The sequence below is a fragment of the Fulmarus glacialis genome, unplaced genomic scaffold (genome assembly GCF_000690835.1).
Source record: "Fulmarus glacialis isolate BGI_N327 unplaced genomic scaffold, ASM69083v1 scaffold39817, whole genome shotgun sequence".
Taxonomy (NCBI): Eukaryota; Metazoa; Chordata; class Aves; order Procellariiformes; family Procellariidae; genus Fulmarus; species Fulmarus glacialis.
In genome coordinates, this window is record NW_009225814.1 from 25,776 (window position 1) to 40,028 (window position 14,253).

The 14,253-nt window shown below is 43.8% G+C and overlaps 1 protein-coding gene across 1 annotated transcript in view; it reads right to left on the reverse strand.

The window, feature by feature from the left end:
- Positions 1-14,253, reverse strand: part of CASR (calcium-sensing receptor) — a 41,293-nt gene that overhangs the window by 21,762 nt on the left and 5,278 nt on the right. The window contains exons 2-3 of the mRNA XM_009582603.1: positions 10,322-10,628; positions 6,125-7,006 (exon numbers count right to left, since the gene is read on the reverse strand). Of these exons, the coding sequence (XP_009580898.1) occupies positions 6,125-7,006; positions 10,322-10,628 (1,189 nt within the window). The remainder of the gene's footprint in view (positions 1-6,124; positions 7,007-10,321; positions 10,629-14,253) is intronic.

Here is a 14,253-nt window from a genome sequence, read left to right on the forward strand (position 1 = left end):
ATGTAATTCCTCCTGGAGGCACAGGTAGAAGTCCTTTCTGAGCAAAGTATTGCTTCTGCTCCAGTGGGGAGATCACTCTTATAATTCTGTAAGGCAAAAGGGTCCTTTATATGCCATAAAAGGTAATTTGTTCTCCTTCCTCCAAACTTCACCCACTGTGTGGAGCAACACCAGTCCTTCACAGTGCATGAAAGTTCACTTTTGGGATACAACTATGTGGCTGGTTAATAAAGCATCTATGAAGATGGCTGACCACCCAGAAAGAAAAGAAATAACAAACTATATGATTATCATGCCTTTGAAGTTAGCTTCAACCCTACCTTGGGATAAATGGAAATCAGCCAAGTCAGAGGAATGATTATAACATGAATCTGAATTTTTGATAAATCGACTTGTTTCCTCACCTCACTTTCCGAATGCCTTTAGCAGGCTCTCAAGGTGCCCTTTGTCACCATTTGTGACTAGCATCAGGAAAGGTCAGTCCTAGAAGAAACTTTACATCCTTTTGTGTAACAAAGCCATGCTCTGTCTTAATAAGAAATACCGATGTCTCGGAAATTTGAGGGGGAATTATTATCTGAAGTCGCTACAGAGACATTCTATGGGCATCTCATGGAGCCTTCCCTAAAATTCCCAGGTCCAATACAGGCTGAAAAACTGACTTCTTTTCCCCAAGTGACAAAGGTAAAAATGAGCTTCGTAAATATTAGAAAATGCTTCTTTTCAAGTACAGTTTTTGTTGTAATGCAGTGTATAAATGACCATACTATAAGCGACTTCTATGAAAAATTCAACACGTTAGGGCGGTGGGCAGGAATACTGCATTTTTTGTCATCACGCAGTGTGTACCACCCTGATTCAGAAGAATCTCAGTCATTCTCTCTATACCAAGTAATTAATAACCACAACTCGTTACTTCACGACGTAGAGGTTGTGTATTTGCTGCATGCAGTTCATTCACCCTTCTTCTAGCAACCCTGTCGGGGCGATGGTTTCCCTGTGCATTTTCTACTGGTGATGTTACAGGCCTGAGCCCCTCTTTAGCAAGGTCCAGTTAAGTCTTTCTCCTTTTAGTTGCAGAGGCATCTAAATAATACTCCATATATTGTCTGCTTAGTTGAAGAGCTCAAAAGTGATGTTCTCAGCAGACAGCAAGTTGTTATCTCCAAACTGATGCATAAGCAACCACCTGTTACTGCCCTTGTGGGGAAATAGCTGTGTTTGCTCTATCGACCCACACGTTTTTGTGTGTGGCTCAAACTGTCTGCCTCTCAATTTGGTCTCCCACAACAAAGGCACACTGGTGAAATGCTTGCTTTCTGTTCATAACAAATAGAGCTCCAGTGCATTTGCAATGCAAACTAGGTGAGGTTTTGCAGTTGCCTGATATTCAGCACCTTCCTCTGTCTTCATTGCAATTCTTCCCGAATGACTAATTTTCACACCAGCCTCAGTTAATACCTGTTCTGATAACTGTTTCATTCTCTATACCACAAAGCAGCTGTTTTCCATACACCATTTTAATTGTTCAGACAGGCCTATATAGTTCAACTGACACAGAGTTGATTAGATAAGCCCTTAGGCTCAAAGTTCTGGAGAGACGTATGTCATCTAAGGCATTATTCACGTCTTTAAAGTCTTGCAGAATCAATTACCAGCCAGCCAGACATACCTAAATGTAAAGTTGGAGAAGGCACCAATCCATTTTTACCTCTTCACAATGCGTATCACCAGCACACAGGAAGGAACGGTTGGCTGGGAGGTGCACAGGTGTAATAAAAGACTATAGGTGTTGCTAGGTGAAGCCAATTTGTATTTGCTTTTATTTTGTGGAACAGCATATGGCAGCTTTTCACTAAGTCTGAGGTCAATCAGATTTCTAGGCATAGAATAATTTAGATGACCTGTCTTTAACCTGCTAATCTTTAGGACACCACATTTTTCAGCCTGTGCAGCATGCTTTGCCTTGATGCCTAGAAGAGCTATCTCATTTTTCACTCATGAACCTGCCAAAGTTTTACAGCCTCCAGTGTAAGCACAATCTGAAAACTGCCTGGGAGTCCACCTAAGGATGCTCTGCTCCATGACCCTGTGACTGCACACCTTTGCCTTCTCAAATCCACGGGAGCCTATCTTCCCCATTTAATCACAATGCTTTTACTGTGAGAGACGCCCGTCAGCTGCTTGTTCGCAATCATCAAGAAGCCAAATGAATGGGCAGAAACACGGAGTGAACTATGTCTGAGGAAAAGACAGGGGTTTCCTCTTCTCACACAGAAAGAATATGATGTAATAAATATTTGCTCTGAAGGACAGATTAGGATCCCTTACTGGTTTTCCTCTTATTTTTTGCAGGACCACCCAGTCTTTGAAATGAGAGAGACACCAGACAGGCTCCTGTAAATGCCCCAAAGGGTTATAAATATTTGCTCAGAGGGGAATTGAAAAAAGAACAGGTGGACTTGCTGTTAGAAGTGACCATGGGAATAGCCACATGAGCAGAGACGAAGGAAATGAAGGAACTTGAGGGACCTGGGAAATCTTTTCAGGGAAAGTATTAAGAAAAAAGGGCTTCAAAAGAAGACTGTTCGAGCTGTTACGGAGAAACAGGCCAAAGATGCAGGGAATTTTGACAAAGAGGCAGCATCAGTACAGGAGCCCATGTCCCACCCCTTGCCATACCTTCCCACTGCTTATAGGAGAGCCTGTATTTGGGGGATGCCAGTCCATGAGCCAGAGCAACACACAGAATTAGCCCTACTCAATAAAGTCTCCTAAAAAAATCACAGCTCGCCAGTGAAAGAGAATGGGCATCTGATAATCAGAGGTGACGGAGTCGTTTAAGAGGATTTTTTCTGTCGTATTATTTGCAGTCATGCACTTTAATCCTTAGCGCTTTGTGTAAAATTTTGCCTTTTCCAAATGTGACAGAAATTGCTTATACATTTTGTTCTGGATTGCCCCACACCTTTTTGTTACCTGAACAAAACATTGCAAAAAGAAGTAATTAATCTGATCTTGATCAATATTGTGCAGGACACAACAATGGCATGTGCAGAGAATACTATCTGCTCTTCTCAGGCATCTTGCAAAGATGTGCACCTGGATTATCTTCTGCCTTGCAGCAGGGTAGGTTCTTAAAATATGACAGCTGCAGGCATATACATTGCTCAGAATAAGGACAGCACAGACATCCTATTAAAGTCTGTAATTTTCTGTAGAGCACAGAGGTGCAAGTTTTCCCATTTTCAGACAGAGGTCTCTGAACTCCACGGGCAGCTCCGCACGTGGAGTGAGGGGCACAGCTCCTGCCTGGAAGGCGGCCTGCCTGCGCACCAGCTCTGCCTGCGCCCGCACCTCCGCACGTGCTGACCCATTCCGTCTCTAGTGGAGGTGCCCACCGCCAGCTTCAGAGGCGTTGGTAAAACAAAAGGAAGCAAGACTGGGTTTATGGACAGGGTCTGTCAAAGACCACCCATTCAAGTGGAGAAAATGAGTAAGCAGCTTCTTAAACAAGTAGCTATAAATAAGTAGAGAAGAAAGTTGTTAGTATTTGATATTCCAGCTTGGGAGACACAGAAAAATCCCGTACTCCCCATGCTGAAACATACTTAGAGCTTTCTTAAACAGTAGATGGTAAATTCTTAATAGGAGAATTGCACCCAATTTAACCAACTCACAGTAATTCTGTGCTAGGCTTCCTGCTGTCCAGTTCAAACGAACTGATCACTGAGGTAAAAATGTTGTTTTTATATGCAGACCCACACAAGCACCCTCCACAAATCATATAAACCAGTTCTGCCAAAAAGGTTTATATTCTGAGTGCATAAAATTAACAATTAGCAGACAACAGATAAATAATACGTGTTAATGGGATAACGCCATTGAAAGGTACAAAATTAAACGGCACATAATTAAATTGTGGAACACACCATTTATCCTCCCCAGCCACTGACCCCACTGGCAAGGGCTGCTCTGGACAGGAACTCAGCCTAATGGAGCTACAGGTTCACGGGGTTCGCCTTATCCGTCCCACACACCACCTGGTCAGTGCCTGCGGACACTATCAGCGGCTGGCGCCGCCCGCCCCCTCAGCGCCTCCTCCCGCCAGCCTCAGGCGCGGAGGCTTCCTAACGCCATCCTCGCTCTCTCGGGTCGCTTCCTATCAAGAAACCCTTGAGCCGATTGTGAGAAGAGGGAGCGGGTACTGGCAGTAAATGAGATTGATTTTAGTAGAAAGGTTTTCTTCTGTCTGGTTGTCAGAAAACTGCCCTCTGGAGATGCTGGAGGATGCATGTTTGTGAGGTGAACTCATTACCCCTGGGGCGGAGGAAAGCTTCCCGAGGGTAATGAGCTGCAATGCCTGATACAAAGTAGGTGTGCACACAAATCTGGCATTTACCTGCTATTCATGTGTTTGATTTTGAAATGAAGTGAAAAAATGCACAAATATCAAATATGTTTGACAGCCAACACCACATAATGGTGGTCACTTCAAATATAGCCTGTTCCTTTATAGCGCCCAATATTCCTACCCAGTCCTGTTATCCCCCACATGCTCTCGATGCTGATTCCCTCCTTTAAGGCAAGTATGCATACCCAAAAGCCTAGATCAGCAGGATGCTTTACATTTTCATACAGCCATCCTTCAGCACCAGACAAGCAACACAGAAATGAGAGGACATTCTTCCCGATTGTGGAATCCTCAACAAACACCACATTATTTTACTTAGCTATGGTATGAATATCCTGCTTTACTTTCCAAGTTGACAAGGCATAAGGGAACGAATTAAAAATATATTTATTCTGGATCATTTTTACTGACACAGTGAAAGCTAAATCTGTCTGTGACTTGCCCACTTCTGCCAGTATGTTCCTGAAAAGCAGAATAGCTTTGAAAGACAGAAACGTCAGAGAGAGCCAGCAATCACAGAATTCCCCTAAACCAGGGTCAAACCCTGCACTCAACTCTGAGTAAAGTGGTTTCGGTAAACCCAAATCAGGTACCTAAAGCAATGCAGGTTTCCCAAAAATGCCAAGATAAAGCCTTTTACTTCGATCAGACTGATGTTTTTGAGTTGACTGAGACTAGACAAGAACCAAACTGCAGTTCCCACATGCAAACGCTGACCCAACATCTGCAAAGTCTGTGACACAGATAGCCTTTATTTTGGTTAGACTGTCCTGAATAGAGGAAATTACACATGCAAACGGGGATGTGATCCTCCTTATATTCATCTATGTTGTTCTGATTCCAGGCATGTTTGGGCCCAAGTTTTCTGTGATGACCAGAACGGGGCAAACAGAATTTGCTACATATTCGGCATATCTTCATTTGATAGCCTTACAAGCTAATTCTGTTATTTAAGAATGCAGTAGATATTAGAAACACGTACTGAATATCACACCGGATAGCACAATCAAACATATGGTAAGGTATGGAGTATTCATAACGGATCAGAAGACAAAATGCCAGAATACCATCCATACGCCGGTGCGCAGAACGCATCGAATGAATGGGTAAATGTGGCTAGGTCGTTAGTATCATTTTATCAGTTCACAAATATCACTGCCAAATCAAAGCAGCTATCTATTATTTGCCCAACATCCACACGTTATTTTCCTTCATTACTCAACCTGCTTTAGTTTGATCCTATATAAGTTTAAAACTGTGGAAAAAAACATATGGCCTGTATGGAAAATTGCTGTGGGATTGCAAAAGACGTAGAGCTTGCCAAAGAAAATGAACTCTAAAAACTGTTTTCCTTGTTCATGCGCTCTCTCCAGGCCCTCTTGTTTATGTAAGGGCTCAATATATGATCAAGTTACTTTGCGTCAGCCAGGCTGTGGTAATTGTCTGTGTGTGCACTTTTGGCCCGTAGCAAATGCAAGAAAATTTAACTTAGTTTAAGCCTCTTTCACTGCAGGCAAACCTAACACAACTTACCTTACATTCCCTGTAGGGTGGGAGCATGCACCTAACTTGCACGCAGTGATATGCTACGTCCCAGGAGCCTTATGCTGTGTCTGAGACCCAGGATTATGAAAGGCACCCTAAAAGCTCCAGGACAGCTTGTCTTTTTTCTGCAAGCATATTGCACAGGCACACAAATGAAGGACTTACCTGCCATGCCTCGACCTTCTTAATGTCCGCACAGGATCCGTTAGTGAAGAGTCCTTTCCCAGGGGTACAGGTATATATATCCTGCAAGGCATGGGCAATAGAATATACTGCCAAATACACATTATAGGATATCCGCAAGTGTGTGTAGTCCATGTACGGTGTCTCCACACTGGTGATGTTCTCATCCCCTGTGCACGGAGGTCGGAAGGCAGCCGTTCCATTTCCAGCTCCCAGTCCTTCTTCATGGCCCTTGTGGAAGGAAGTTGGAGCTGGAGAATTTTTGGACCCATCAGGGAGATAGCAGTTAAACGTTTCCTCCCAAAACTCCTTGGCAAAGCCGTTGTTGGTGGACTTCTTGGGATGCACCTTCTGCAGGAACTCACGAAAGCCTGGGATCTGTCCTGCCTTCAGCGCAAACCCAATGGTGCTGCCGATGACACGGAAGAACTCCGGCATGGCTATCAGGGAAGAGCTGGCCCAGGCCTCGCTCGCCAGCCAGATCTTGCCGGTGATATTTCGCCTGACGATCTCTTTGATGAGGGGCTCCAGGTCCGGGCCACTGGAGAAAACAACGATCACCCTTGCTGTGGAGTTCTGGATGACCTCCACCACCTGCTGGATCTCCTCTTCGTCCGAGTACTGGGAGATGAGCTCGCTAAAATCAATGCAGATGTCTCTCTCCTCTGCCTCCTCCCGAAACTTTTCAATCCCTGGCCGGCCATAGTCATCGTCGGCTGCAATTGTTCCCACCCAGTTCCAGCGAAAGTACTCGATGATGTCTGCCATCGCTGTGGCCTGATGCTCGTCATTGGGGATTGTGCGGAGGAAGGACTTGAACTGGTTCTTATTGCTCAAGAGACGACTGGATGAGGCATAGCTGACCTGTGAGAGCACAGTGAACAAGCAAAACACACCATGAAGTGAACTGCCTGGGAATAAATTGCCTACATTTATCCAGCATCACTGTCAACCTGTGTAACCTTGGATGGGATGAAGAGAGAGCTGAGCACCACAATGGCAGCCACGTACTCTTGGCCTGTGGTTGCACATGATCCACTCGGAGAGCCTGTATGTTCTTGTAGCTGTGACTGTCTTACAGAGGCACACACATAGGAGCAGCTGCTCGGACCCGAGAGATTGGAGCAAGCTTGTGTCCACCCATAAGGTCAAGGATCTGAGGGAGAGAGACACTGACACTAGCTGGGAGGAACAGCAAAGAGGTGAGCCACGGGTGGCCTACACACACCTCGCTGCACTCCCTGGCAAATCCAGAAACAAGAAGAATGTATCTTTTAGATAAACGAGGGCAATGCACAGAATTCAGACAAAATGCAGGCTTCCTCTGTCCTGAACCAGACATGAGACAGCAGGCTGGTACTGCCATCCTGGACCTGCTCTGAAGAGCACTGTCTGTCTCTCCTTGACTCTCACCTCTGCCCCCATCCTTAAACAGGCTCCATCAGGCACCATATGCGTGTTATACACAATCCCTGCCAGCAGAAGTAAGAAGAATGTGATGTGTATCAGTCGCCTTGACCCTGTGGAATGTTAAGGTAATGCTGGTCAATACTACCTTAGCAGTATTTCCTGATTGCTGGCCAGAATCACCAAAGAAGCCAGTAGGCATTCCATGCTCCATGACCCACCGTGTTTTACAGTTAAAATGGGATTTTATCTCCTTTTCTAAATCTATAAAGAAGTATTTTTTTTCCTAACCAGAACAAATGCCATATGGTCTTAAGATATAACGTGGATTTTCTACAAGTAGGAAAAAAACCATAAAACCCAGAAGAGAATAGTTTAAAGAACTGAAGAACTTTTAAAACTCACTTATCTTTGCATTTTGAGATTGGTATCTAAACTGTTTAGGACTGATTCTCACTTTGAAAAAGTCTTCTATAAACAGCTCATTTTGTACAAAGCGGAAATTTACAGAAAACCTTAACTCCTCCTTAAACTCTGGCATTTAATGTTTCTGCAAGAAGAAAGAAAAAGAGGTCTCCTAGTGCAGTTTCAAGGGCCACAGGAGCAAATCCTCCTTTCACAGAGCTATACTCTCCCCTGGACAGGCTCCTGCCCAGTGCTACTCCCATCTCCTAAAACCTACTGCCAGGGGGTACAGGCAAAGTACCCCACTCCCGCATGTGCTGTAAAGGTACACTGAGGTGAGATACTGAGAAACAGAACTGGAGTCATAACATTTTCAGTTTCTATGTCAACAGAATGAGTAATGAGCCTTATATTAAGTGTAAAATATACCTCCAACTTGTACTGAAATGCAGGGTCTATTAAGCATGGATTTGCTAATGGCCTTGCTATAAATGGCAGTGATTCTAATGCTGCCCAGCAAGTCCCAGTTTAAAAGCCTGTTTTCAATTGTCATACTTCAACCACCTGGCTGAGATTTCGTTCCAGAACTGAAAGTCCTGACATCTACCCGTTTCAGCAACCTCTAGATAAGACTATTGCCTTGTAGCACAAACGCCATTCCCTGTTCAAAGGCAAAGTCTGAGAACTGTGAACATCTCTTATGTTCAGTCCAACCCACCAACCCTTCTCAGCTGCCCTTGTTCACCTGGTAATGCGATGTACGCCTTACAATGCCATCACAGTGTTTACTACACGCCACCTTCCAACGCTATTCTGGGCAATAACCTAGATAGCATATATTGGTCTTAGCTTAAACCATTCTTGCCCTGCTCAGAGACTGAATGTCCATTTTTTCAGACTCCTGTGAGAGAGCCAGACTGATAACATTAAATAGACAAGATATATTACTGTGCATGAGGCAGACAAGAATCCTTCCTTCTTCATTTGTGGTGCAGTTGGGAATTGGAGCCCTGCCTGAAATAAAGATATATCCTCTCAGGACAGACTGAGAGTGCAGTGTGACACAATCTTGTTACAAGGACTCCTGTGAGCTCTAGCATGTGTATTCATTTTAGAAGAGGAATTGGAAATGTTAGGCTATACAAGGCAACACATAAATGGATAAGGCCAAGCACTTTTTCCAAAGTTGTCTTTAGTGTGGAAATCTAAAATCAAGAGCAACAACATTAAGCTGTAATATGCCAGCCTCATACTTTGCTTAGGGCCTTGGCAGAGCAGCAAGTTTGTTAAACGAAAGGATGGGACCGTGGATGCCGGCACTGGCTGGCAGCAAAGTCAGCAGACAGCAAGAAAGATTGCCACAACACAGGAGTTGGCACAAGTACACCACCACACAGATGACCCCAGGACAAGGCAGGGCATATCCACATGCTCTCACAAACCCTGTTTTGAAGGCCCTAGGGCAAAAGAAAGGCAGGTCAGCCCAGAAGAAACCTTCGCAGCACCTGATCAGCAGAAGCAACAACTTTACAGATCACCTACATGAATGATCAGAGATGCTGAGAGACTTAAGAGTAGCTGGCAATGACCGAGCTCTGCCTTAAGTGGGCTCTGTCAGAGTTGGGCATGACTAGACAGTGACCATGGTGAAGTACCATCACAACTAACCTATCAAGGCTGGCAACTGCCAATGACTGACCTAAATTACATGTGTTCACAGACCAAACCACTCTAGAGGACTCTAGTCCTCCTAGACTAAGTTGCTGTTGGCTGAATGTTGTTACTGGCTGCTTGGTAACCCTTGTGTTTGGGGATTGCAAATTGCTAGCAAGATATATTTCTACTGTAAGAACCCCCCCCCATTTTATATTGCTTCTCTCCTTGAGGTTCTATTGGAAATGGCAAAGACTAAACAAGCCATGGAGGCTGAACTCCTCTTGAGATCTTCTCATGTGCAGTTAGGACACGTTGGCAGACAGTGGGATGGAGAAGCTGGCACAGCCACTGCACATACCTGTACTGGCCCAAGTACATTTCTGACAAATGTGAGCCTCTCTGCCTAAAAAAAATATTTGGTTTGATTTGACATAAGTTTGGAGGGAAGCAGACTGCTTTCTTTCATGTAAACTGTTGTCCCACTTTAAAAGCTAGTGCTTCTCATCATTGTGTTGCTCCTCAGCCCTCCAAGGATGTATTCGTACAATTAGTAGGGCCATTGCATTTCTAAACCTTCCTTTGTTTGAAACAGAGATGGAGCGCGTAAAGGCAGCAGTGCAGTTCCGTGTCCTGGTTCTATAATGTACTTAAAGGTCCCCTCCAAACAGCAGTACCCCCAGCTGTACCTAAACAAGACAAGTGAAAGCATACCTGAGGTATGTAAAAGAGTCCCAGCAGATTGGCTACGGCGGTAGAGATGCCAGAGCCGGTTGCCCCCACGACTGCAATGGTGGAAGGGATATGTTCTGAGCAGTTGCAGAATTCGTCCAGGTTCAAGGAGTCTATCTTGTTCTGCGCCACAAAACTCAGCGTGGCCTCGAGGGCTTTAGAGACTGTATTGCAAGTGTCAAATATCCTATATCCAAGGGTCATGTTGGGAAGGAGAGTTGGGCTACTGTTTATTTCTTCTATGGCAAAGATCATAGCCTGGAGCCAGCGGAAGCCTCGGAAATTATACCTGCGGGAGCAAAAATAAAGATAAAATAGAGTGAGAAGGAGGGAATCAGAGGAGAGGAGACCAGGACTGAGGCAAAGACAGAGTGAAGAATTCCAGATACAAAAGGCAAACGCAATTTATGTGATTTCTTGCATCCTACTAAATTTGGAAAGTTTTGCTTTTGTGTTCAGCGGTTATAGAAGAAGCATGCATACGCTAAAAGATTTTGTTCTAGTTTTCAGCTCTTCAGTTTGGGAGCTCACTTCAGAGGTCGTGAGATGAGGTGAACTTTTCTAAGTCTTCTAAAGTCTGGGAAAGTTGAAAGAGAGCATGCCTGGGGTGTTGGCTCTGGCCTGTCCCTTCTGCTCAGTACCCTAAACCTGGATCTCGTGATTCCTGAGCAAATGCTCTGACAAAAAGCTACACCTACCGGGTTTCCTTCCAGGCTCCTCTGACATGTTTCTGAATGCAGATGGCAGTGTCTGCAAAGCCTGCGCTGAGCGCGATGCTGTCAGGGACTTGGGCCCAGGGATACTCAGCGCGTCAGCTCCTCGTGGCTTTAGGCAGGCAGAGTGAGCTGAGATACAGCACTGGCGTGCCCCTGGATGCAAAGGTGCCTGGTACCTCTGCTCAGGGAAATTTGGCCTCGCATCACTTCACACTGTGAGAGAGGGCACAGTCAAGCTGTTTATACCAAAGAACAGAGACATGCTATAAATGTAAATCCTAGCTTCTTAACTTGTTAACTAGACATACTTCAGTGTTTTCATTAAAGGAGTAACTTTTCTCTTTATTATAGTGCTCTCATACATTTTCTTTAGATATGAGCTCAGAAGATGCCATCCGATCTGACCTGTGAAATTGAAACTCTGTTTTTCGAAGCCTCTGTTCTCTGAAACGGAGCAGCTGAGTTTTCTGGCTATCTCGTAACTGTGCATGGAGCTAACCCAGAGCTGGGGAGTGGTGGCAAGAGTGTGCTGCAGGATCTGGGAGTCCCTGTTTAGAGCATCGCATGGGCTGGCAGTGAAAGCAGCTGATGCAGGGTGAGTGACTACTTACCCAAAAAAAGAGAGAAGCTTCTTCGTAGAAAGCAGCAGGAAGAAAGCTGCTTTGATACGTGTTATTCTCAAGTTTTACCTACTGTGTTTTCTCCTGTAAAGCTGCAAAAGCAACTGGTTGTGTGCATGTGAAGCTGCCATGGTAATTCAGCTGGAATGGCAGAACCTTTCATCAACTGAAACCTGCCCTTCCTTGTAATGCACTATAGGTCAGGATAGCACTGAGTTTGCAGTTTTGTGTTGAGTTGCAGCTGGAAACAGGAAAGTCTCAAAGCTGTTATGCTTGAGATCCACTGGGAAAACTGACAGGCGCCAGAACTGGAAGAGCCTGGGGAAATAGCCTGTCCAAGAACAGATTCTATATGAAATGGTAAATTTTAGGTTTCACGAGTGCCATTTTGAAACGCATTGAGAGATGTTTCCATTACCAAGGTGAAGATTTCTAAAGATAAGCTTCATGAAATCACGAACTTCTCATCTCTGAGATATAAGACCTGAACATTTTTTAATTGCTGGATTAAATGAATTGCTTCCAAAGTTGATGTTAGCTATGTTTGACTTCTTTAAAGCTGAATGAACATAGCCACATTACTTCCATTCTATGAGTTTTATCTAATTTATCTGGGATCAGAAGTTCTAAAGATATCACATCTAAGGTTTATCTTTTAAGTCTTAAAAACTTCATTTATTCAACTTCATTTCACCTGCTCCAGACATCTTTGGCCAACTTTTAAAAGAGGTTCTGCTCTTCAAGTCAAAAAGTTTGAGGCCAATAAAAATCCTTAGTTATAATTTATGACCAAAGGGACAGCTAGCTATTTTAAGATCATCCTTAAGAAAAAAAAGGGACACCCTTTAGAACACGTGAGTGTGTGTTACAGTTAGAAGTAATTTGGTCGTTTAGAGTATTTTTTGCTCTAGTTCCAAACCATCAAGGAGCGAGGTGCAATGGGAAAGCTCTGAAATAAAAGGACACGTCTCAGAGTGAAGTAGGCAGTGAGTGTTGTGTACAGAAAAAAGATGTGCCGAGCATACCACACTGCCTCATGTGGTCAGGAATGCTCACGGGGATGAATGACAGCAAGGACGGGTTTTGTGACACTTCTTTTTAAAAAGCTAAGTATGTTTACAGACTTTTTTAATTAAAATGAAAATAGGATTTGAAGCAAGGAGCTATACTCAGGCTCCTCATGTAAAAGAGGAAAATCTGAAAGCATTTTCTATATTTAAAGGGAAGACTGCTGAGAAGCTGGGATGTTCAAAGGTACCACTATTCCACTGTGAAAAGCTTCACACATTCGAGTATGTGTAAAAGTAAATTTAAGCCTGCTCACATTAAATTACGCAGGTGGAATATGATACGGAATTATTTTGCCTGCTTGATAGCAATTTGGCTTAATTTTTTTTAAATGCAGCAAGGTGGTATCTTCAAAAGCAGTGAGAACTGGACTGTCTTCCCCTTGACTTCAGCGAATGTGTTTGCCATTTCATTCAGTAGATGCAGACTAAGGCCCATGATGCACAATTGCTTTTATTTTCCTTTCTGACATATGCTCCTGATTAATGTTTATTTACAGCATAAGGCCTGTACTTCAGGTACTTGAGTTTGGATTGGTTTTATTTTGGAGGGGAAAGGAGGGCAGGGGATGTTTTCTGGGAGTTAGACTCCAAAACGTCTTTGAAATGCTTTTGATAATTTACCTCAAGCTAGCCTGGGCAGGAAACTTGCAGTTCTTTTCAGTTGCACCTCTGCTGATAGCAGCATCAGCAGATCAGGAGAAGAGTATCAGATGGGATGGAGACAAACAGACCTTGCTCTGTCTTTTCTAATACCTGATAGAGCTTCAGACAAGGTCTCATTTTGTTAACTGATACTGTGTTATATCAGTTCTGTAACACGGATATGGTCAGATGAAGGCAGTGCCACTAAACTGGTCTAAGTGAAGGAAGATTTCATGATGCCTTCAATCCTGGTGAATGGAAATTGTGTGAATAAATTCTCTCCCATTGTACTGTAAGACCCCAGCAAGGGGCTGCAGATACGTTTCTCTTGGCTTGGTGTGTACATGAGTGATGGGTAAGAGCAGCCTTTGAACCTGGCAGTGGGTTACACTGATCCAGCTGACCTCCTATGTGCTATGCTGCTGCTGTGACTAATATGACTAGTCACTGTAATGTTCTGTTAACCATGCAGAAATTTGACCCGTAATTTCCATGAAGAAACTGCAAAAGATTTGCTAGCAGAAGCAAACTTTTCATTAGATTTCCAGAAGCTTTAAATAGCCATTGGTATTTTCTTGGTGGAAAATAAGCAGCCTCCAAAATTTATTTTATACCTTATTACCTTACAGGTACATTGGCATAGTCTTGTATTTCAACATTTCTGAGATGTGGTGCTATGAAAAGTGGTCATTAAGCTCTAAATGAGAATTTAATGTAAATAATTCAGTGTCCAAAGGTGCAGATAGGAATTTTTATTTACACTCGGTTCTTTAAAGGTTTCTCTTCTGATGCCTGTTCTCCCACCTGTCAGAGTATGTAACCCACTGATCTTTCTGTTCCCAGGCAGGAGCACAAACAGGGAAAGA